Here is a 24204-nt window from a genome sequence, read left to right on the forward strand (position 1 = left end):
TTACCAAAGGTTTGGCCATGAACTTTGTGGATCTTCTGACAACCGTTTTGTTGGAAACAGAAGTGTTACTTTTCTCCATAAATGTTTTAGTTCGTTAATTGTGCTTATTAATTTTTTTAATAAAAAAAAAGGGCCTGCACTTCAATACCTGTGTTGTTGTGCCTGACAATAAAACGAAAGATAGATGCCTGAAGAAATGGCCTATGTAAACCACATGATCTAAACAATGATCCAGAAGCACTTCCGGTTTCACTTATTTTGCTTGGTTCAATTATTATATTAAATAATCTTTATAATTAAATCGTTAAAAGACATTTGTTTAAAATGTTTTGTTGGTTATATCTTAAATTCAGAAGAATACAAGTTCTTCTGGACCATCGTTGTTAACATCTTCCAAAGTTGTCTATACTCAAGCATTGATTGGCTGAACATTCTCCTCATAATACCAAACATGGAAGGGACATTGGGTGGAACCATATGTGTCTTGTTCACATCACTTCCCTCTCAAAATTCATGTGCTCTACCTTCTAGGGGACGAGATGAACTGGAATGAGCTCTATTGTGAACACTGTACTATTAAAGGTACATCACCATCTAAAAGTCAAATTATATGATATTATTTAAACTATATAAGACAATTGTGTTATCCTTACAATTATTTTTATTATTAAAATAATTTTCAAGGGAACTCTTCTTGTAAAGCCTCAATGCAACAGGTTTTCACTTACTTTCATTTCATTGTAGAAATGGACAAGTGATGTTTACTTAAAAATATGATAATTACAAAAATATTTGTAAGTACTTTTAAAGCTTATTAAAACATTTCAAATGATAAACTTAAATACATGTAGTAGAACTTTTTTAACTTGTATTTAATATTAATTATGGTTAACAACATATGATGTACAAGCAAGCTGAGAGAAGTCTCAGTACTGGCATAAGCACCATTATTACGGTTCACTGAATGAAGAAACACACATCAGGAGCTCTTCCTTAAACTCAGCCCAACACAACTCTTCTGAACAATGGTAACCACAAAACTCAAAATACAAACAGAATCTCTTCTAAATCGTAAACTGAACAAGAAACACTGTCAGGTCTTTTATTTCATTGTTAAGCACCTGAAAATAACATTAGATTTTTTTCTCACAAAAAATTCTCTCCTAATCCAGTTGCATGCAAAGCATGTTGGGAACTCTAACTCCGTAAGTATCATAATGTTTATGTAGAATTTATTCAATACCACCACAAAATAATTAGGTTCATTTAATACAACTTTATATAAGTTTGGGTCGAACATGACAAAATTGAGTTGGATCCCCTCAAAACAATGTGCATTAAGAATTTCAAGATATCCATAAAGCACCAGAATTATGCGCTTTACGTATATAGGTGGACCCCATATACTCCCTTTACATGAAGCACAGAGGGCAGCGTATTTACCCAAAAAACGTATTTATTGTTCTAATCAAGTCAAAATGACACCCTAGACGCCTCATTGTCCGCTGGATCGTCCATCAATGCCGCCGCCATATTGGTGAGGGCAAAAGCCGATTACAAAGACATACGAGTGAACGGTGGAGCTGCAGTTCTCTGTAAAAAAACACAACATCGTTTTCATTTCTCAACCATTTTCAATACTTTTTTATTTTAGAGGAGTACAGAAACGTTTGGGCTCCAATTAGATGGTCATAGACTAAAAAGATTAAATGCACATGATCAGATCACAACTCATTCACTTTATAATCCCGGGAAAGATCTAAACAATGGTATATGACTATATACTGCTATTTCTTATTTAGAATGTATGTAAGTGTTATTGGTTTTACTATATCTAATACATCCTTTTTTACTGCCGTAACGGTTTTACCAGATTAATAGAAAAACATCTTTACTGTACGGATATCGTAAACCATTGAAATATGTTAAGAAATGTGAACGTGATTGTGCTTTTAATGCCGAAAAGGCGCAGCTCTCCCATTGGGTTCAATGGCTTTTAGTGCATTGTTGCCCTCACCAATATGGCGGCGCCGCTGATGTATCGCAGCAATGAAGCAAAGCGGCCAATGTGGCGTCAGTATCAATTCTCTATCTATGATCATGTCATGCCTGTATGTGTGTTTAGTGAGGGAAGAGGGAAAAGAAATGGAAGAAAATACGTTTCATTAAAAGTAAAGGGGCAAAGGGCAAATATGATCCTATTTTTACTATGAAATGCTACAGTGTTAAATGAATAAGTGTGGAAATTTAAATAGTGTGTTCTGTGTGTGGAAAAAACTTGTCTATAAAGGTAGCTTTACGTTTGGCAAGAAAAGAGGGGGAACAAGATCTAGGACAGTATTTGTATTTGTGAATCGTCATGTTGTTGTGTTTAAATCCCTTTAAAATACTTAAACTGACTGAAGATGGGTTCTTTGTCCATAAAAGTCAAAACACCAGACAGGAAGCTTCTCACCCACAGCAACATCACGGGAGTCAAGACCACAGACAGATATTTATTCTGTACTTTTAGTTTTGTTTTGAATCCTTCTGAAGACAGATTCAGATAATAATCTTGACACCATTAATGTAAGTACGAGCACCACAGACCTTTCTACAGGCCATTATTTATCACTGTCTTTCATTATTTCAATCTCCTTCAAGCTGAAGATTGTTTTGCATTGACACTTTCAGAGCTGACAGCTTCAGGTAGGATGAAATGTTCAGTAGCATTTTATTGTGTATAGGACAGTATTTTTTTTTCATCTTAACTTTTATATCCATTTTCTGCGCATGTTTCAATGTTCAAATTTGGCTCTGGGTCAGATGGTAAAATGTGGTGCTTCGTGTGTAATGTTTATGTCTTTAAATCTTCTTTTGTTTGCTGTAAGTTTCCAAAATTGAAAATTCTGGTTTATGCATAAAGCATTATGTTTTTCTTTTTGTTTCTCTTTTTATGTTCTTATACATAAACACGTTCACATTTAGGTGGTTCATTTTTTATCTCATTTATGCAGTTCAATATTTTTATATTTCTACTTTTAGGGATCCAGTTTAAATAATACTTTTCACTTCTAAATTATGTTTTATTTTATTACTTAAACATATAAAATACACATATTGAAAGAAATTTGACAGGAAATAACATATATTTTAACTCTTAGCAATGAAACAACGGACACATTTCATATTAAAACAGTTTTTCCGCTTGATTCCCCATTTTTTCCCCATTCCCCAAAGCTTTAACACTCCTCACTTGTTCAAACGTTTGTGCTTGCCTAAATCATTAATCACTCAAAATGATATTTAAATTACATCACTTTTGGACTCAACAAAAAATATTTTCATCATTTTCCCAAACCTTTCAAGACATTTATTTTCTATGGTAAACCATTAATGAACTTTTTTCATATGCATTTTTAATATAAATTTGCAAATATCTAAAATATTGCTTTGCATTTTGTTGTTTTATCCTCTGTTCCAGATGAAGATGGACTCAAATATGTTTTACTCTCTGTTTATTTTGCCCTTTCAACTATTCCTCCTTAGTGGTAATTATTTTCAACTTTTGCATTTGAACACAAAATGTAATTGATTAAACGTGAAAAGTTTGTTTCACTGCAAAATTCATGAACTTTGAAACTGAACAATTCTATGTTCCAGATGTTTCTTGTGATGGAGGAAGGACATTGGAAGAGACCCCTGTACCTCTCGTAATACAGATTAGACACTGGAAAGTTTCAGCTGTGTGTTTTTTATAAAATTGTTTTTAATTACTTTCTCATGGTTTTCAGATTCCAGCTCCTACTATCAGCAGAGATTATCCACCATGCACTGCAGGTACAAGACCGAAATGCCTTGTGGTGTGTTCAGTGCCGAGTGTGCTCCAATCTCATCTCTCCTGGTATAACGGAAGCGTTTCACTCTCCAGCCTCATGATTTCTGAATTCAACACCAGACTATATCTGGAGGTGAATTATCAGGATCAAAACAACTACACCTGTGTGCTGTCCAGTCCAGGCATCAATCGGACGACACCTCTCAACATTCAACATTTCTGTCAGTCATGTCAAGGTAAGACAGCTCTTTATAAAACTGTCTGACATTTTGTCTTCAGTCTGATTGATAAGGTCTTTATGTTTTCTGAAGCAGGTACAGCAGAACCAAAGACTGTGAAGGAAGGGGATTCTGTCACGTTATCCACCACCCGTGAACTTCAGAACGGAGATGACATCATGTGGTTTTATAGAAGCGCTCTGGTGGCTGAATATTTTGAGAACGTGACCACGTATCATCACTGTGATGATGGGAGATTTGGTAACAGACTGCGTCTAGACACTCAGACTGCATCTCTCACCATCAGCAACTTCAGTGAAATCCTCTCTGGATCTTATAAACTACTGATCACTAATGCAACAAATAAAGAATGTCAGAGTTATAATGTGACTTTATATGGTGAGTTATGCGTTACATTATTGTTCAATTAAGTGTATATTTTTGATATTTATGTATTTGAGACACTCTAATTACTCTCTTTTTATTTCTTCATTATAGAACACAGCCAGCAATCACATATTCCTCTTTTAATTGGTGTTGTTGTTGGTGTTTTTGTCGTCGTTGTTGTTGCTGCTGTTGAGTTGTTCTGTTATTGCTGCAGGAGGGAGTGAGCAGCTAAAAAGCACAAATATCACCTGTGTCAAATATGAAACTTTTTCAAAAAAGTACCAAAATATATTTATTAGGTCTGTGTTGTAAAAGTCTTTATCTGTGTTGTGATTTTAGTTTATGAAGCAGAATGTGCAGCACCTTCAAAACTTTAAAAATGACAGAAACAAGATACAGCGCTAGATCATTTAAACTATATATTTATAAATGTTGTTTGCTATAAAGCACATGATCTGTTTTGATATTTGATACTGCATACAAGTGTACATTTTTTATCAAAAACAAAATTAATAAATGTCTCAATTTTGTTTACTAAGCATGTTCTTGTTCATTATTATGTACCTCTTTTTCAAATTGAAGTTCCTTTGTAAACGTTTTCAAATCACACCTTTGGAATTTAAGATTGTTAAAACAGCAGTAGAAAGTGCCATTTTGTTTTAATTGTATTTATCAATGACCAGAACCATACCGTTTCAAATGACAAACATTCATTATATCACATCTGTCATTTAATACTTTGTTTGCTCAGTTATTAAACTCACTGAGTCTCCGGCGTCACCTTATGGCGCTGATGGAATTACATTAATGGTGTGTTCGATGTCGGCTTAACTAAGGCAGGTGATAGAGGTTATACATGTTCTTAATATATAAATTAATTCAAATATTCTAATTTGAAGATATATCGAATACTACATATAACAGTTGCTATTTAATAATAATACATGTAAAGAGTTGCCGCTTTTCATATTGAAAACTAGGTAGCCTTGGTTTCAATTCATGGAAATGTATTATTTTTTATCATATTACATTATATTTTCCCATTAGTATTTTCCCATTTAAAAACCAGCAAATCGGTAGGCAATGTACAACACAGAACTTAGCCTATAGACTAGGCGTAGAAATAAAAAACCCAACAAGTCACATCAGCAGTCTGAAGTCTAGTTTAAACCAAATCAAAACAGGAACTTAGCTTAGTTTTTGTTTTACTTTTCGTTTTCAGACGAAAAGTTGAAGATAATGTGTACGTTGTATAAACCAAATTAAATTGTATTTCCTAAAAGGGCTAATGTGATTAAATATCATATCAATTCTCACTGACGGTGCGCAGGACCTTCTGTACAGTAAAGGCACACAGGTATGATCAGATGTTTAATATATATTGAGTTTGTGTATATCTCCTTTTAAGTCGTGTACCTTAAATGTTTAAATGTATGGATTCGTACTGAAGACGTTGGTTCATGATAAAAAAGTAGCCTAAAATGTTGTCTTCAATTGTGGAAATATAAGCCGCTTAATTATAACTTTTTTTATATATTTCATGTGTTTAATTTCTTATAGTAGTGTATTTTACTTAACTGACCCAAGCGTATAATTTGTTTTTATTAACATTATTAACAACCAAAAGCAAACGCTTCTTCTTGCCACCAGATGGCGGTAAACTGCTGCAATTTTATGTTTCACCCGTATTATAAACAGTGGCTTACTCAAACCATGTTTAAAATACAATTACATTTGGCACAACACTATATGTTATTTTTCATATATTGTTTATGATTGTGACAAGGCCTATTATAGTATAGCATATAATAAGGGGGAAATATGTAAGGGGAAGAAGCCTTCCTGTAGTTCAGTGGTAAGAGCATTGTGTTAACAATGCAAGGTTGTGGGTTTGAGCCCAGGGGATTGCACATACCCTAGTATAAATGTATAGGTTAAAGCAATGTAAGTCGCTTTTAAACGTCTGCCAAATGCATACATGAAATTGTAAATGTAAAAAGCCTGTAACTTTCAAACAGCCTCATGTTAAGCAAAGGTCATAAAGCTTTCTGATTCATGTTCCAGGTGACCTCCGACTGAGAATATGGCCCATGTTTGGTTAATTTTTACCCTTTTTCTAAAGCTGCTGTTTGGTAAAGTTTACTTTCTCTTTTTAATCTTTTTACATTTGTGGCCCTAGAAATGAAAAGCTGGTCTGCCGCTGGTTTAGGAACTTTATCACTTTTAACTATTATGACCAGCAAACCAGCAAAGAAAACACCTGATTCAGTTTGATCTGAACTTTATGTCTGTGTTCCAGAGTCTTGTGATGGAGAGAAGACAGACGACTCCCTTAAACTTGATGTAATACTAAGACTTTTAATACTGATTTTACTAACATGTTGTCAAGATCTCAAGCTAGTTTTAATTATTTTTTCACCGATTTCAGATCCCACGTCTTACCAGAAATGATCTACCGTGTACTGAAAACCAAACATGTGTCGTCATGTGTTCGGTGTCGAGTGTGGCACAACCTCAGCTCTCTTGGTTCAACGGAAGCACTATTTACACCAGCCTCAACATTTCTGACAGCAACAACAAAGTATATATTGGAGTGGATTATCAGGATAAAAACAACTAGCTGTGTGGTGTCCAGTTCAGGCTTCAATCGGAGGACAAATCTCGACATTCACAGTCTCTGTCAGTCATGTGCAGGTAGTACTGATGTGTTTGTTTACTCTGCTGATCTATGTAAAAAACATAATTGTACCAAATGTTTCTGTTATTTTTTACTGTTTTTACAGACTTTTAATGTATTTTAATGTAAAAAAGACGTTCACAAGAAAACGGGAAAAACATGTAACTTTGCAGGGAAAAACTTTATTTACAGTTTCTTTTCTGGCACAGCTGCGCTCAGCTGCCAGAATATTTCTGGTTTTTGATCAAGATTTTATTGTTTACAGCTTGTTTTTTAAATACTGCCCAAACTGTGAAATTACATAAAAAGACAGCAAATTTACACGAAAAACTATTTATTTTATATATACTGTAAATATATTTACTTATATCTTGTAATTTTACAGGGGGAAATTATATTGACAGAAAATTCCCTGGTTTTTCATTTTCAAAGATTTTAAAAGTGTGTGCCATCATATAGTTTCATATAATCTTGCATTTGCATTTTTATGAAGAGTTTGGTTCCAAAATGAGGTACCTTAACTTTTCTAAAATAATCCTTTTTATTATCATAACAAGTTTTTATTGTGTTAGGTAGCTGTATTTCTTTAGCTATCATGGCTCCAAAAAAATTGCAGCTTGATATACTGTATATTAATTGGACTACACTAAAAAAACATGATTTTTAAAAAAATATATAATTTTTCTCATTTTGGAACCAAACTCTTCATATAAATGCAAATGCAGGATTATATGAAACTAAAAGTAGCGTTAAAAATATGATTCACAGTTGAGATTTTTTCTTGAGACCTAACAAAAGTGGATGTGAATGAGGGGCAGTCGATAACTTTACCCGCTAACTTGACCAATGATCAGGATGAGGTCCTGTGGTTGTATGAAGGAAACACTCTCATTGCTAGTCTCACCAATGGTAGTGAATCATATCATGACTGTAAAGATGGGAGATTCAAAAACAGACTGCAGCTGGACATCACAACTGGATCTCTCACCGTCAACATCATCAGAAAAATTCACTCGGGACAGTTTAACGTAAAAATCATTAAGTCTTTTCGCGTCTTTGACTGCCAGAATTATAAAGTTACTGTCCAACGTAAGTTAAAACACAAGAATTATATTGATATCAAATATTGATTCAAGAGATAAAACATTTACAACTTTATCCTCTGATGTTCTCCAGCGTATCTTCATGATCCTGTCATCACCAGAAACTCTTCCAAATGTTCAACTTCAAACATATCAAAATGTGACGTGACATGTTCAGAGGTGAATGTGACACATGCGAGTCTCTCCTGGTACGAAGAAAACAGTTTGATCTCCATCACCAGTGTGTTTAAACTGAACACCACCAACATAACTTTGTGTCTGGAGGTGGAATATCAGGATCCAAACAACTACAGCTGTGTGGTGAACAACTCGTTCACCAACAGAACTGCACAACTCAACATCAATGAAATATGTAGAGGTATGACAACAGTTGATATCCAATGTTTATTTAGAATGATCTCTAGTGGTCACATTTCTTCTGAGATGAGAATATTTATAGGGTGAGATACCCTTTCCATTCCTACCAGTTTGATCAAACAAATTTGTTACCGTTTGTCACATTTTATAATAACACCAAACTCACCAAAATTATAATAGAAGAATGGAAATCATGTAATGACAAAAAACCTGAATAATACAGTTTTTTAAATTTTAATAAACATCTGAATATTAGCTTTCTGCAAATGGTGTGGCCGTCTATCAAGGTATACTGACCTATAACTTCTGGGTCTGGGCATGATGTGGTTAATCTTTTTGCACTTTGCACAGACAATGAAGAGAATGAAAACAATATGAACGCACATCAAAGCTATAAAAACTACATTGAGAATAAAATAAGCTTCTTTATAAAACTAATAAAATCTCACAATCCTTGCATTTGCCCTAAACTAGACGTTACACACTAACTGTAACTAGCACTGTCTCTTGCAAAAAGACTGAAATCTTTTACTCTAATAACTGTTTTCTGTTTGTTCAATACAGATCAACAGAATAATCTGCCTTATCTTGGTTTTCTTCTTCTTGTTCCTGCTGTTATTCTTTGCCTGATCTATTGCTACCGGAGAAATAAATGTAAAAAAGGCGAGTTTCACCAAAAAGCATAAATATACATATTTTGTGAAGTGGCATCAGTGAACATCCTTTGACGCCAGGCACCATATATTATGTGATGTGTACATATTGTGCTGTATATATATCTATACATTATGTGATATTGTTGATGTTCTATTTTTTCATGTTTTGATACATTTTCTGACTATACAGTAGTGTTCTATATATAAAAACGCTGTTTTGAAAGGATGTGGTTTGATATAGCACAGGATGACAATCTCACAGTCATTATAATGAGACTCTGAATGTGTGTGTGTTCAGCAGATGCCAGCAGAGGTCAATATGCGGTCTCTTTTACTGCTGCACAAGGGAATGGTAGTTGATGCTTTACATTTTTACAGAACATGGTAAAAAACTCATTATGTAAAATATTTTTTTTTAAACATTTTGGTAAGACGCAACTTTGACAGCATCAACCATTTTGTTTTGATGTTTACACATGTAAAATTGCAACTGGAGTTGAATGTCCAAATTGTTGCGGATGCCTATAACTGATGCAAAAGAACATTGATGAAGTTAAAAGGAAAAAAATATATAGAGAAATACAAATGGTCAGACACTGTCACATCTCACAACTGTGATGAGACTGAATTTTTGTGTTCAACAGATGCCAGTGGAGGTCAACACGAGACCGGTGGCAGTGCTGCACAAGAGGATGGTAGCTGATGTTTCATATCTTCACAAAGTGCATTTTTCTACATGCAGTTTACATGATAGAATAAGGTATGAGTGATTATTTAATGTAAAGTTTGTTTATGTAATAGGTGCATCTGGACAGGGAACACCAGGCAACCATGCTACTGAAGAGACAAGACTGATAGTTCATCCATCATCATCACAGGAGTCAATCCCCTTAAAAACACTTTGCTGTTCAAAGTAACAGTGACCTTATGTTTTACATGTAACACTATAAACAACTAGAAGTTTGGAATCACTGCGGAATCTGCAAGTTTCTGATAAAGAGTCGAATCACATCACAACTCGTCACCAGTCCCCATATCTGTCGTAACTTTACCATTTAAAATGTCTTCCACTCCAATCTATTCAATGTAAATAATGTTTGTATAAATAATCATTTTGTTTGCTATATATATATCTGTTTTGATCTTTAATACAAATGTAAGAATCAGATCAAAAACACAAAAAATTAAGAATAAATTAATCAATTTCGTATAGTAATTGTTTTTTTTTATTATTTCGCACCTCTTTGTCAAATTCAAGTTCCTTGTAAACGTCTTCAAATCACAACTTGGGAATGAGATGATTTTAGAGATCGTTGTTGGTTAAAGAGCAGTTCAAAGTGTCATTTTATTTCACATTTTAGGTTTATTATATTTATTAACCACCTGAACAATTACGTTTCAAATGACAAACATTGATTATATCACATCTGTCATTTAATACTTAATTCTCATCAGTTATTGGACTCGCTGTCTGTGTATGTCGTCATCTTCTGGTGTTAAGTTTAGAATACAACTACATTCGTTTAGTGATCAATGTCTGCTGATCCAGTCAATATAAAGGTTATGGAAGTTCTTTAAAAACTCTGTCAATACAGTAAAGGAGTAGTTCACCCAAAAATGATCCACATTGACTTGGGCGTTGTAGTTTTTATTTGTACCATTGAAAGTCAATAGGGACCATTTTTAAGGAAAACTACCTCTTTAAGTAATTTATATATTCATAATTGAACATATATAGAATAAATTATAGATATGTTGTATTCAGATATGACAGTATTACAATATATTGAGGCCTACTACATTAAGTTGCCGCTTTTTATATATCACTCAAAAAAATGACTCATTGGTCTAACATGATTCAATCATGGACATTGGTTCCACATGAATGAATCAAATAAACTTAACATAAAATTAACGTGTAGAGAGAACAAATCACCATTAATACATGTTCATTTTATGTTAAGTTTATTTGATTCATTCATGTGGAACCAATGTCCATGATTGAATCATATTAGACCAATGAGTCATTTTTTTGAGCTATTAAAAACATAAGTCGAAAGACGAAACATTAATAATGGGTAGGTCCTTTAACCGAATCACACATCATTTCAGAAAAGAGCTAAATAATATTATGAAGTAAACTATAGCCTGACAATGTCTTTCACACTGACGGTGAGCAGGACCTTCTGTGGGACTCAGGTGAGGTCAAATGTTGAGCATAGTGTGTTATAACTATAAAATCTCCTTTATGATCACGTGCCTCAAATGTTTAGATTAATTATTAATTGTTTACAGAAACTTAGATTGTCGGCAATTTTGTATATCAATGTATTTTACTTTACTGACCCAAACGTATACAATTAATTTATTGGTTCAAAAGTAACGTTATAAGCCGACTCTTCGTTTCACCACGAGATGGCGGTAAACTGCAGAAACTTTCATATTTTGTGCTTCATTTACACATTACATTATGTCAGTATTTGACATGATTTTTCTTATTTTCTGACGTGACTCGAGATTGTTTGTGTGACCTGATGAGCTGCATAAGACCAGTTTACAACCAGTTGCTTCCTCAAACCATTTTTAAAGTAAAAAGGGGGCAGACTGTTTTTATAACCTCTGATATAATATCATTTCTGTTTGTGTTCCAGGTGTGTCTTTGGATAGAAGACAGACAACACTTTTGTGCCTGAATGAATACATTGTAACACTTTTAGTTACAATGTCGCAATATCAGACTTCTTTTTAATTATTCTTTCGTCCTACAATTGTCCAACATTATTTGCCACAAAGAGGATCACAATGTGTGTTTGGTGTCAAGGTGGCACAACGGAAGAGTTTCACTCTCCAGCCTCACGGTTTCGGAGTCAACACCTGAACATACTTTCGCTTTCTTCAGCTGTTTGTTTAGATATTCGTCATCAAACGTCATAACATAATCGAAAGTAAAACATCCTCAAACAACATCAACCGGAGAATAACTTGCTGTTTTGTCTATCCTGCTAATTCCTGCAATTGCTTGAACTCATTGGTTATTGTGGTTATATAGCCTGGTTTAATGTCATAGAGATAATGTTGCTTTTAACGCTTTAACATTTTTAAAGACATCTGAAATGTTTGTTTTCATTTTCATGTGTATGCCGATCGTTAATGGTAAGTCTAAATATATTTTTAAATCATAAACTCTTTACTGGGCAGCTGCTTCACTATACTAAAGTCACCTTTTTTTATTAATTAAATGGCGTAATGTTGCGGGTAACAATTGACTGCACTTAACGTAAACGAACGGGTTTCCGGTAGCAAATATAATATAGGACTATAGGAGACTTGATGGAGCAAATATAATTTTACATCTCGTTTTCAGCGGCGATAGAAACGGACACTATTGTGTTCTCAGGGGGTCATGAAAGAAAAATTAAGATGCATTACGCAGTGTATACAGAGTTCTTTATTGAATATATACATATATATATATATATATATATATACAAACATAGTAGGGGCTGGTAGGGATAATTATTGCTAACGCGTTCCCTGCCTAAAGTCCACATTTATTGAGATGACGAACATCCATTATTAAACAAATCTGATGAAGACATTTTAGACCAAAACCAATATTGAATACGGTCAACAGAAAGTGGGCGTTCACCCGTCACAAGCAGAAGAATCCGGAATAAATCAACTTAATGCACACCTGAACCACAGTGAACTATCACAACTCGGAAATGCATTTCAAAGTTACAAAATTAACGTCAGATATAAAATATATAGAAAACAACAATGTAAAGTTATTGTTTGTGCTTGACTTGACACTGCGCACGCAGACAAGAGTATAGGCTGAAATAAGTGTGAGAAAGAGTCGAAAGCTTAGTGTTAAAATCTACCTAGAATCAACCGTACATTTAGGGATTGAAGTTATACTTCATGGTGAATGAACAACACGACATGCAGTGGTTGCACTATGCTAACAACACATGTTGAGAAAGAGAATTTTAATTAAATTAAAGTTAACATGTCCTTGTCATCACCACTATGTTCAAAACTTATAGGTTTCTATAGTATGTTTCTTCTAAAAGAGAAATTCTGTATGCTCAGAGACAGATATACCCTATTGTGTGTGTGGTTCTCAATTATCTAAACTAACACTCATGATGACTGTTTAGTGTGATGTGTTTTTAAACATTATAACATACTACATTATCCATTTGCACAAGTGTACATAAAATCCTATGTACAATGTCTGTTATGTTTTTATCTCCCATTTTATGTACATTAGTCTTTATTTTAAATATGTATATTTTTTAATCTTTTAGACTGTAAATTTTATTATATTGTATTGTATTGTGTTTAATGTCTGTATTAGACGCTTCCAACACCAAAGAATATTCATTGTGTGTGCAAACTTGGCAATAAATCTCTTCTGATTCTGTTCAATGTATGAATGGCAATAATTAGTCCAGTTTATTCCCAATTTTGAGGATCTAAAACACATTTAAAACACTTAAAACATTTTAATAAAGTTCATAATCAGTCTCACTTTATCCAATGTAAATAATTTGCATGACTCTGTGTTTCAGGTGTGTTTGGTGTTGATTCAGATGAAGTGAAGTCAGTGTCAGTGATGGAGGGAGATTCTGTCACTCTACACACAGATCTAACTCACATACAGAGACGCGATTTTATAAAGTGGATATATGAACCTAAAGAAGCTCTTATAGCTGAATTCAGTATACAGGCCAATTTGACCTCTATACGTGATACTTATGATGAGAGATTCAGAGACAAACTACGCTTGGACAATCAAACAGGTTCTCTCACGATCACAAACATGAGTATCAGAAATGCTGGACTTTATAAACTCACTATTCACAGCAGCAAAGAAACCTCATACAAGAAAATAAGTGTGACTGTCTATGGTACTGTCTTACGCAATACAACATATTAATGACATAAATATAATTTGTTTACTGGATTTGTTTCTTGATATGAAATAAGAACGTTTTACTTGTCTTGTTTCTCTTTGGTTTTCCAGCTCGTCTGCCTGTTCCTGTCATCATCAGAAACTCTTCTCAATGTTCTTCATCATCAGAAAGATCTTCAGTGTCAAAATGTGTGTTGTTGTGTTCAGTGATGAATGTGACACATGTGAGTCTCTCCTGGTACAAAGGAAACAGTTTATTGTCCACCATCAGTGTGTCTGATCTCAACATCAGACTCTCTCTACCTCTGGAGGTGGAATATCAGGATACAAACACATACAGATGTGTCATTAACAATCCCATCACAAACCACACACGACATCTAGACGTCAATGAACTCTGTCAGCCATGTCCAGGTATGACAGCAATAATAATTACATTACTTACTTGCTCTGTTGCTAATAATTGTTAAATTCACATTTGAATTTTGGGCAAAATAAATCTTAGGATAATTTTAATATTAAAAGGGAACAGTTTGTTTACCATAAATGTTTTTCTGTATTATTCACCATTTTATTTGATGATTTTGTTTCCAACGTTATACACTTTATGACTCATATGTGCATCAAAGAACTCCGGAATACCCTTTTCAGACATTTCATAACTGGAGTTGTTATTGCTGCAACATGGCTGTCGGTAATCTTTGGTATATGTGCTGGTGTGGTCTACTACCGCTAAAGAAATATGCAAACAAATGCAAGTATTTTCATGAAAAAATTAAAATAAATTATTATCACTTTTTTCATCACATTCATACAGTATATTCATGTTCTTTTTTTAAATACACAAACAGGTTACCAAGCAAACATCTGTCACTGAATGATATTAGGAAAAAAAGTCTTTCATCTGTTCCTCCTTTACACCAACCTGCTGATTAGATGCAAGGTGAAGATAGAAAAATTTGTCTGGAAATCAGTCTCTATGACATTGCTGGGAATCCTGGAATGCATTATTGTAAAATAATATTTTTTATGAAGTAGGGTGGTGTCAAGAGTTACTTGACTTTGCAGACTTTTATTTGCATATTAATACAATGAAAAGGAAACGGAATCCTCTTGTACCTAACAGATCTTTTTTCTTATGCTTCACTAAAAGGCAATAGTTAATATTGGCCTAACACAGTTACTGTAATACTGTATGTTTTTTAAAAACTAATTCAATGGCATAATTCGTTCTCGCTGCTGTATTTCCTGCTTAAATGTCTTTATGGATACTTGAATCATTTTTTATTATTTTCAAAGTCATGTTTATTTAAAAAGCACTTTTGACAAAGCTGACTTTTTCAAAGCTTTGCACAATTTACACAATGTTTCTATGAGGTCATCTTCATTGAAGTTCAGATATTAGGGTCACCACCTTCTGACACCTAATAGAATAGAATGTAATGGAATATATAACTCACAATATTTATAGAGAAGAACAATATTTATTATAAACGAATGACCACATGACAATTAACATATAAGTCTATAAAATTCTGTAAACAAGTATGTGTGTGTGTCTCTTTAGCTATAGGTTATATAATATTTATTATTATATTTGATTATATGCCTTTTGTTGAATACCTCTTGTTGAATGCCTTTTGTTGAAAGACATATCTCCCATGGTATTTTTTTTTTAAATGCCAGAAATCTGAAAAAAAATCACAATGATGCCCTTTATCATCATATACACTTACCAAAATTATAAACCCAACACTTATGTTTTTGCCCCCATTTTTCATGAAGTGATTTCAAAGATACACAAAAGGTCTATTTCTCTCAAATGTCAAAAATCTGTGTTAGTGAGCACTTCTCCTTTGCTGAGATAATCCTTCCACCTCACAGGTGTGACATATCAAGATGCTGATGAGACAGCATGATTATTGCAGGTGTGCCTTAGGATGGCCACAAAAAAGCCACTCTAAAATGTGCAGTTTTCTGAATTGGGGGGCTCGAAAACTATAGTCAGTATCTGGTGTGACCACCATTTGCCTCACGCAGTGCAACACATCTCCTTAGCATAGAGTTGATCATAATGCTGTTTGTGGCCTCCACCCCCAGAGAGGTGGCACTCTACTAGGGTTTTTTATTCATCTTTGCAATTCAAAGAAATGTACTCTTTTACTTATCTCACTCATACTACAAATGTTTTAGCCAGCACAATGCATCCTTAACTGCTGTTGGAAGTATTTCATAAAGTTTGTAGTGATATTTTGGAACAGGTTGCTCCCCTTAAATCAATGAGATCAAGAAAAAAGTCCGATATCCAGCCCTGGTTAAATGATTATCCCCGTGCTGTTAGGCGGCAATGCTGGACAGTATAGCGTAAGTGGATAAAAGACAAACTTAGGGTTTCGAGGGAAATGTTCTGTGAATCCTTAAAGCACTATCAAAGTGCAGTTAACAACTCTAAAGCTACTTATTTCTCTGATATAATCTCAAGAATACCCATAGGCCTAAAATAATTTTCAAAACTATCAATTCTGTCTTGAAACCTACAACAGTAGGCTACTCGTCTGCAACACCAGAGATACGCAAACATTTTCTTAAAAAGAATATCAGACCGAAAATCACCACCAATAGCTGTGGTTTGTCCCGAATCCCTATTGCCGCTTAGATCGTCAAGACATTTTGACATTATTTCGCATATTCAGCTGCATGACATTGTCTCTTGAGTGAAACCGTCAAATTGTCCTATGGATATTATGCCGTCACATTCTCTTAAAGACATTTTTATTTCAGTTGACCCCATTAGATTGGCTATTATGAATAGTTGTTGACCAGCGGAGTGATGCCCTCAAGTCTCAAACATACTGGAGCCTTTCCTGAAAAATCCTAATTTGGATCCAATCTATGCCAATTGCACGCTCCCTTAAAATTTATGACATTTGTGGCATTGTGATATGTGATAAAACTGCACATTTTAGAGTGGCCTTTTATTGTGGCCATCCTAAGGCACATCTGTGCAATAATCATACTGTCGAATCATTTTCTTGTTATGTCCTATGCGGTGGAAGGATTATCTCAGCAAAGGAGAAGTGCTCACTAACACAGATTTAGACAGATTTGTGAACAACATCAAAAAATAAATGCACCAATTACGTCTACTAATGTTTTTGTTCATTATTTGGTTGCTCAAGTTCCTTGTAAACGTTGTCAAACACAAATTTCTAATGAGATGTTTTTAGAGATCGTTGTTAATTATAAAGCAGTTCAAAGTGTCATTGTATTTCACATTTTCTGTTTATTATATTTATCAATTTCCAGAACCATCACGTTTCAAATGACAAACATTGATAATAACATCTTTGTTCTCATCATTGAACTCGCTGTCTGTGTATGTCTCCATCTTCTGGTGTTAAGTTGAAAGTACAATTCGTTTGGTGATCAATGTCGGCTGATCCAGTCACTGCAGCGGACTAGTTCTGTACTTAAAGTTCTGTTAAAGCTCTGTCAGTATACTAAAGTAGTAGTTCAGCAAAAAAGGTCCCCATTGACTTGCGCATAGTAGCTTTTATTTGTTAAAGGAAAGTCAGTAGGGATCATTTTTAAGGTAAACTACTCCTTTATACATTATTTATAATTTAAACATTCCTATTTGAAGATAAACAGAATAAATTATATATATTATATTCATATCTGACAGTACTACAATATATGGAACAGGCCTACTACTTGAAGTTGGCGCTTCTTATATAGATATTAAAAATATAAGTACTTCAATGTATGGTACTGTGCAATTGAACAAATTGCATTATAGTTTTCCAGTAGCCTATTTTCCCATATAAAAAAACTAATAAAACACTGAACTTGGGAGACTAACGTGATATATGACAGAAGCTCAAGATCAGCAGGCAAAAACCAAACCACGAGACGAGTCTGCCAACAGGAACTATATAGGCAATAGTTTTGTTTTTTCTTTTGTCTTCAGATGAAACATTGATAACGGGTAGGTGCCTTTAACCGAATCACATTTCAGAAAAGAGCTAAATAATATTATGAAGTAGACTAGCCTAACAATGTTTTAGTCTTTCAAACTGACAGTGAAAAAACTTTGAGCATATTGTACGGTAAATCTCCTCTATTGTCAGGTGCTTCAAATGTGTGTATAAATAATTAAAGACAAATGCACAAGAGGACAGAATGTTACGGAGAATATCAATGGGCAATCGGTTCAACATTGCAGCTGGTATTGCTTGCCAGTTCTGAAGTGCTCAGCATACAGTGTCTCGAAGTTTAAGAAAATTTGGACTGAAGGCCCTCTCTGCAGTGACCAAACTTCTCATCTGCAGAGGGAATCAAGAGGCTAGACTTGCCTTTGTTGAGGAGCATGCTGTGTGGACGGAGGAGAACTGGTCCTAACAAAAGTTCCTTTACATTTCTAACAATGAAAATTGCATTATTTTAGAAAAAGATCAAGCGTTCATAAATTGTTCTCTAATTTTGATCTCCACTGACTGTCTATCTATCTGTCAATCATTTTACATTGTTCCGTGTTTCTACAGATGTGAGTACAGATCAAGATGAGGCCAATGATGCTCCTGCACAAGATAATGGTGACTTACGCTTTACCTCACTACATTTCTACCATGTAAACCGTTGCACAAGTTGTCATGGCATCATCACGACTTGAACTGATTTGAAAGGACATGTTTATTTAACAGGGGCATCTAGTGAGGACAGGCCGGACAGCACAGCTCATGAAGGGACACGTCTGATTCTCAATCCATCATCACAGAGGTTCATGTCCACAAATCTGAATTGCTTACAAATATGACCTCCTATTACATAATTCACTTCCTGTAAACGTCACGGAGAAGTCTTGTTTCTGATAAAAGGTTGCATCAAATATTTTACATTTTTTAATATTTACAGTCAAAACATTACAGTAATTATGTTAGAAATTGCTATTTCTACTTTAAACTAATTGACTAATTAATATTTAAATGGTTTTCTGTAGCACCCCCTGTATTATGGGATGGTTGCTGTTTTCTACTGCTTTTATTTTCTACATCAAAATCAAATGTCTTTTAGTTAAGTTGATTATTCATTCACTTTGTTCATTGTTAAAAAAAAATGTAGATTTTAGTTTGGGCTGTTTAGGATAGAGAAGTATTTTAAGTCAACTCAAGGTACAATTTCACTCCATATGTTCATGTCCTAACATTTCCTGACTTTTACAACAAGCACAACTCATATTACAAAAGGCAAATATTTGCCAAGAAGAAGATCTGAAGCCAAGATCAATACAATCTTATAATAACGTAATACACATCATCAGTATCAAGATGTTTATGTATTGTTCTTCAACTGCGATACATTATTATCACAGTGTGTGTATGTAAAGTGCTTGAAACAAGTCAAGAATGTCAGATGGGAGAAACTGAAACCATCTCAATTTTGAATCGATTGTTTTGAAACTGTGTGACTCAATGGCTCCTTTGAAATCCTGTTTTAAAAGAACAGCTTTAACAACAGCTTTTTACTCACCAGTATCTTTTAACCAGTAAGAAAGTGCCATTATAAAATGTCATACACATTGCTGACTGTACGGTTGATGGATAAAAATAGACTTGAAAACAAAGACTGAATTTGGTTTTGTCTTTTGTGTTGTTACAGAAGATTTGTATCTAGACAGGAAGTGATTCAGAGCTTCTTCATCCATCATGACCTGATTAAGTTTATGGCTTTTGTGTGCTGTCATTTACCTTTTTATGACTAAATTACAATACTAGACAACAGTTATGATTCCAATTCAAAATTTGGTGTTGAAGAACATTTTTTATTTCCACTTCTATTCTAATCTAGTTCTGTAGAAACCCATCTATGCACAGGTGCCTCAAAGAACCTGCCAAACAACGTATACAAATATAATAATGTAGAGCATAGAAAATAACGTCAAGATTTCTTTTGTGCTGCCAAAAATACTCACGCTTTGCACGTTACTGTATATTCGTGCATGTTTTCTGCTTGTAATTTAAACATGTCACAGTGATCTCTGATGGTATCAGATCGTGGCCATTGGTTTGCGTTGGTTGTTGCAGTACAGGGGAAAATAAGATGAAGGGGCTTTATGTTCAGAGAACAGCTAGTAACCACACTCATGATTAGGATGTAAAGATTAGCATTTATCATTTCAAGTGCAGAAGGGACACCAAAAAGTAACACTTTATAGACATCAGGCTTACTAGAACTAGCCTTCCATAGACTCGTGTCCCATATCTAGTCCTGGATGATTTTATAATCCGTTTATTATATTTTGTTGACATTTAAAAAAATCTTAAACGATTGGTAATAATAAAAAAGGTTTTCTATGCATATAACTCTGGGCGGGACTATTTTGATATGGTGATATGATCTACTGAAGAAAACTCAAACGTCTTTCAGGTCTTATAACGTACCACTAGCAGATTTAATATTTACGTTACGTTTATTAGAAACGTTGATGTGGATTTGATTTGTGTTTGTACGTGAAGTTTAGACGGCTTAACTTTTGGTGAGAATGTTAAGGAATATGAGTAATTGCAGAATAACTTCATTTGGTCTCTTCTTATTGATCGTGAATGGTAAGTGTATGTTTAATTCGAGAAACATCTTCACTGTTTGTCCCTTTAACAAGTGATTTGTATTTATTCACTTATTATAATGTTGAAAACAAATTGATTTAAAGTAGTTAAAGAATTGATTTAAAATAGTTCACCTAAAAATATAAACCCTGTCATTGTATAGTCAGCTTTGTGTCATTTCAAACCTGCATGACTTTCTTTCCTCATAAAGAAAACAGAAAAGAAGATATTTTGAAGAATGTTGTTAACCGGCACCCATTCACTTTCATTGCTGAATTGTCCCTGTTTCTTCAGGTGTGTTTGGTGCTGGTGCAAATGAAGTGAAGTCAGTGTCAGGGATGGAGGGAGATTCTGTCACTCTTCACACTAATCTTACTCACATACAGGAGAATGATCACATACTGTGGATATTTGGACCTCAAGAGACTTGTATAGCTGAATCGTATAAGAAAAGCATTGATATATTAGATGGTAGCAAGTTATTCAGAGAATGGACACTATGGCTGGACAGTCAGACTGGATCTCTCACCATCAAAAACATCAGTACATCCCACACTGGACTTTATAAACAGATCATCAGGAACAGAGAAACATACGATGCAACTCATGACACGCAATTTACTGTTACTGTCTATGGTGAGTTTATAACATAATTCTTCAGTTTTTGCTGGTTCGTTCTTGACAAGATATTAATATTTGTAGTTCACAACCTACTACACAATGTTGACAGATTTACAGACTGATAGACAAAAGTGTTTCCTCAGGGAAAGTAAATTACATAGTAAAAATGATGAATTTATGTTTTTCAGCTCGTCTGCCCAAAGATTCCATCACAAATCACACTCAACATCTCAACATCACTGAACACTGTGAGTCATGTACAGGTATCAATGTCCGTTTACAAAATGTTTCATTAAATCTTATATATAGGTTAAATATTGCACAAAATAAACCAAACATAACATTTATTTCAGAATATCATTTTAATTTCAGATCATTTCTCAAAGGTGATCTCTGCAGGAGTGATTTCATTAGTTCTGATTGTACACGCAGCTGGGTTGATCTTACTGTACAGGAAGCGCAAACATAAATCTAAAAAAGGCAAGTGACAACTTCAGCGACTTTAGCGAGCAGATTTACACTTAAAAAATAATCTGTCAGCTGGAGAGGCAGAAATATACCATAAAATAACACCTTTTAAAATATTTTTCCCTGTTTTCTTGTAAATTTGCTGTCTTTTTTCGTATTTCAAAATTCAATTTTGTTAAAAAACGGGAAATTTTCTGGCAGCTGGGTGCCAGAAATAAAGTCAAATAACGTGTTTTCCCTGTCAAATTACACGGTTTTCTATGTTTTAAATTTTCGGTAATTTTATGTTTTTTTACCGTATATCTATAAAGCTGTATAAAACACAGTAAAATTCTATTTTTTTACATTTTATGTATGAACAGCAGAATTCTGTAAAACGATTGTTTTTTTATAGTGTATGAATGCTTTTACATTAAGCTCTTATGTGAATTATTGAGAGGTGTTGTGTTTTATTTACGGCAGCGGTCCAAAGAGAAGAGGAAGAGGTGCATTACATGGAACCGGTGTTTATTAGAAAAAATAAACAAATGGTAAGACTATCCTTCAACATTAAAAAAGCATGCATGTGTGATTTATATGAAATTAAGCAGTAATTTTTACCTTTTATGCATTTTTACAGAAAGCTAGTGGTACAAGGGATTCTATATATTCCAGTGTTGCCTGAGACACTTATCAAGCAAACAGCTCTCATTTAATGTCTGTTTCTGCTATGCTTCGCGTTAAGGCACTAGACTAAGCTGAAAATAAATATATATTTTGTAGTTAGCCTGAAATGAGAAAGACGATCCAATAAAGACTGGTGGTGACAGGCATCTTCATTGCTGCTGTCTTTGTTAATGTTATAATCAAGTATAAAAATGCCCTGCTCGTTCTGTAAAAACTGTTCAAACAACAAATAAACCTCTCGACAAAAAAGTAATTGAACAAGTTCTTAAATCTTGTTTATGTGATTCAATTGTCATGACTGACCTTTTTTATTGCAAATGAATACTGCATCTCTATACAAGGTCATCCCAAAAAAATCCATGTTTATTCAGACAACTGAACCTGAATTCCTGCCGTGTATGAATATCACAAATTACAGTATTATTGGTACAAAAGCAGTTAGGATGGTGTGATGTGTTGCTTGATTATAAAATGTATTCATTTATTTTTGGGTCAAAGACATTAAGATGTCCCCATCAAAATACATTTAGAAAAGTGATGTTATGTCCATAGGAAGCACATTAATAGTAAAGTTAAATGTTTACTTTATGGTTTCAACTAAGTTTTTGGAGAATAAAATGTCACAATTTGGTTGAAATAATGTTACATTGTCATTCAGTGTAACACAATATTTATGTACAAATTCAAACAACATGCTTATTCTGACTTGTACATATGAAATATATAAAGCAATAATGAAGCATTACATTTTATTGTGCTTTAAATTAGTAAAAATTGGGCAAAACCTAGAATAGATGTATTAAAAGCTCGCACTGTAGGGCAAACAAGAATTTATGAGAAAAACGTAAATTCAGGAACAGAGAAACTTAACTCTCGGAAGCTTTCATGGTCTTCAAAGGAATTTAAGATGAGTTTGCCAAGTTCTTGTCCCAATTCAGAAACTTTGACTTCCATCGTGTCTGTGATGATCAGGATACTCCTCAAACGATTGTAGACGTTGGATTTATTTTCCCTATTATGGCAGTAAAGGGTGAGCTCTGACATTCTTACAAGTTTCTTCCTGTGTGTTCAGCAAAACAAAGACATTTATACATGTTTGGAACAATCTGGTGAGTAAATGATGACATGATTTTTAATTTTTGGGTGAAGTTTCCCTTTAAATTAGCGTTGCTCACAAATATGACCTCCGTTACATGTACCAGAATTCATTTGAAGGTTTGACCTCTCTTAGAAGTGTTCATGTTTACAATCATGATTTTATCAAGGCCGTATCAAATTGTTTCACTGTCAACACATTAATCGTGTTAGAAATTAAGATTTCGATTTTAAACCAAACACTGTTCATCAAACCATGATTGGAGTAATGACATCTGCAAAGATTGATGAGATATTGAAATTAGAGTTTCATAAGGATTTCTGTAGCACTCCCAGTATATTATGGGATGGGGGCTGTTTTCTACAGACCTTTCATTTTCTACATTAAACTTACATGTCTGTTAAGTCAGATGATTATTTATATCAAGAAGTCACAGCACATCAGATCTCAATTCCGAATCATTTGAGTCGATTCCTTCGCTAGATGATTCAGTGTTTCGAAACGCCGCTCACTGGCGACACCTGGTGCTCAAAACTGTTAATGCAACAGCGCAGTCCAGTCATATCAAAGACAGTCAACATCATGATAATATTGTTCTATTAAGTTGTATTT

The 24204-nt window shown here is 34.0% G+C and overlaps 3 protein-coding genes across 5 annotated transcripts; all 3 read left to right on the top strand.

The window, feature by feature from the left end:
- The first annotated feature begins 7606 nt into the window (after positions 1-7606).
- Positions 7607-9245, top strand: LOC130430638 (uncharacterized). The gene is made up of 4 exons (XM_056759795.1): positions 7607-7611; positions 7998-8188; positions 8276-8560; positions 9124-9245. Exons 1-4 carry the CDS (start codon positions 7607-7609, stop codon positions 9243-9245), a joined length of 603 nt encoding a protein of 200 aa, XP_056615773.1.
- A 2927-nt stretch (positions 9246-12172) lies between these two features.
- Positions 12173-15682, top strand: LOC130430309 (carcinoembryonic antigen-related cell adhesion molecule 3-like). Of its 2 annotated transcripts, XM_056759361.1 has the most exons (5): positions 12173-12368; positions 13793-14131; positions 14248-14550; positions 14766-14890; positions 14988-15682. In XM_056759361.1, the coding sequence occupies exons 1-4, from the start codon at positions 12329-12331 to the stop codon at positions 14870-14872; spliced, it is 789 nt and encodes a 262-aa protein (XP_056615339.1). In that variant the 5' UTR covers positions 12173-12328; the 3' UTR covers positions 14873-14890; positions 14988-15682. The 2 variants fall into 2 exon arrangements, with proteins under 2 accessions (XP_056615339.1, XP_056615340.1); XM_056759362.1 differs by lacking the exon at positions 14988-15682 and having other exon boundaries at positions 14788-14827.
- A 4714-nt stretch (positions 15683-20396) lies between these two features.
- On the top strand, positions 20397-22638 carry LOC130430520 (uncharacterized). Of its 2 annotated transcripts, none has more exons than XM_056759641.1 (6): positions 20397-20741; positions 21036-21377; positions 21551-21625; positions 21735-21842; positions 22293-22360; positions 22450-22638. In XM_056759641.1, exons 1-6 carry the CDS (start codon positions 20678-20680, stop codon positions 22492-22494), a joined length of 702 nt encoding a protein of 233 aa, XP_056615619.1. In that variant the 5' UTR covers positions 20397-20677; the 3' UTR covers positions 22495-22638. The 2 variants fall into 2 exon arrangements, with proteins under 2 accessions (XP_056615619.1, XP_056615620.1); XM_056759642.1 differs by having other exon boundaries at positions 21551-21610.
- Positions 22639-24204: the final 1566 nt, after the last annotated feature.

This window comes from Triplophysa dalaica, chromosome 10 (genome assembly GCF_015846415.1).
Source record: "Triplophysa dalaica isolate WHDGS20190420 chromosome 10, ASM1584641v1, whole genome shotgun sequence".
Taxonomy (NCBI): domain Eukaryota; kingdom Metazoa; phylum Chordata; class Actinopteri; order Cypriniformes; family Nemacheilidae; genus Triplophysa; species Triplophysa dalaica.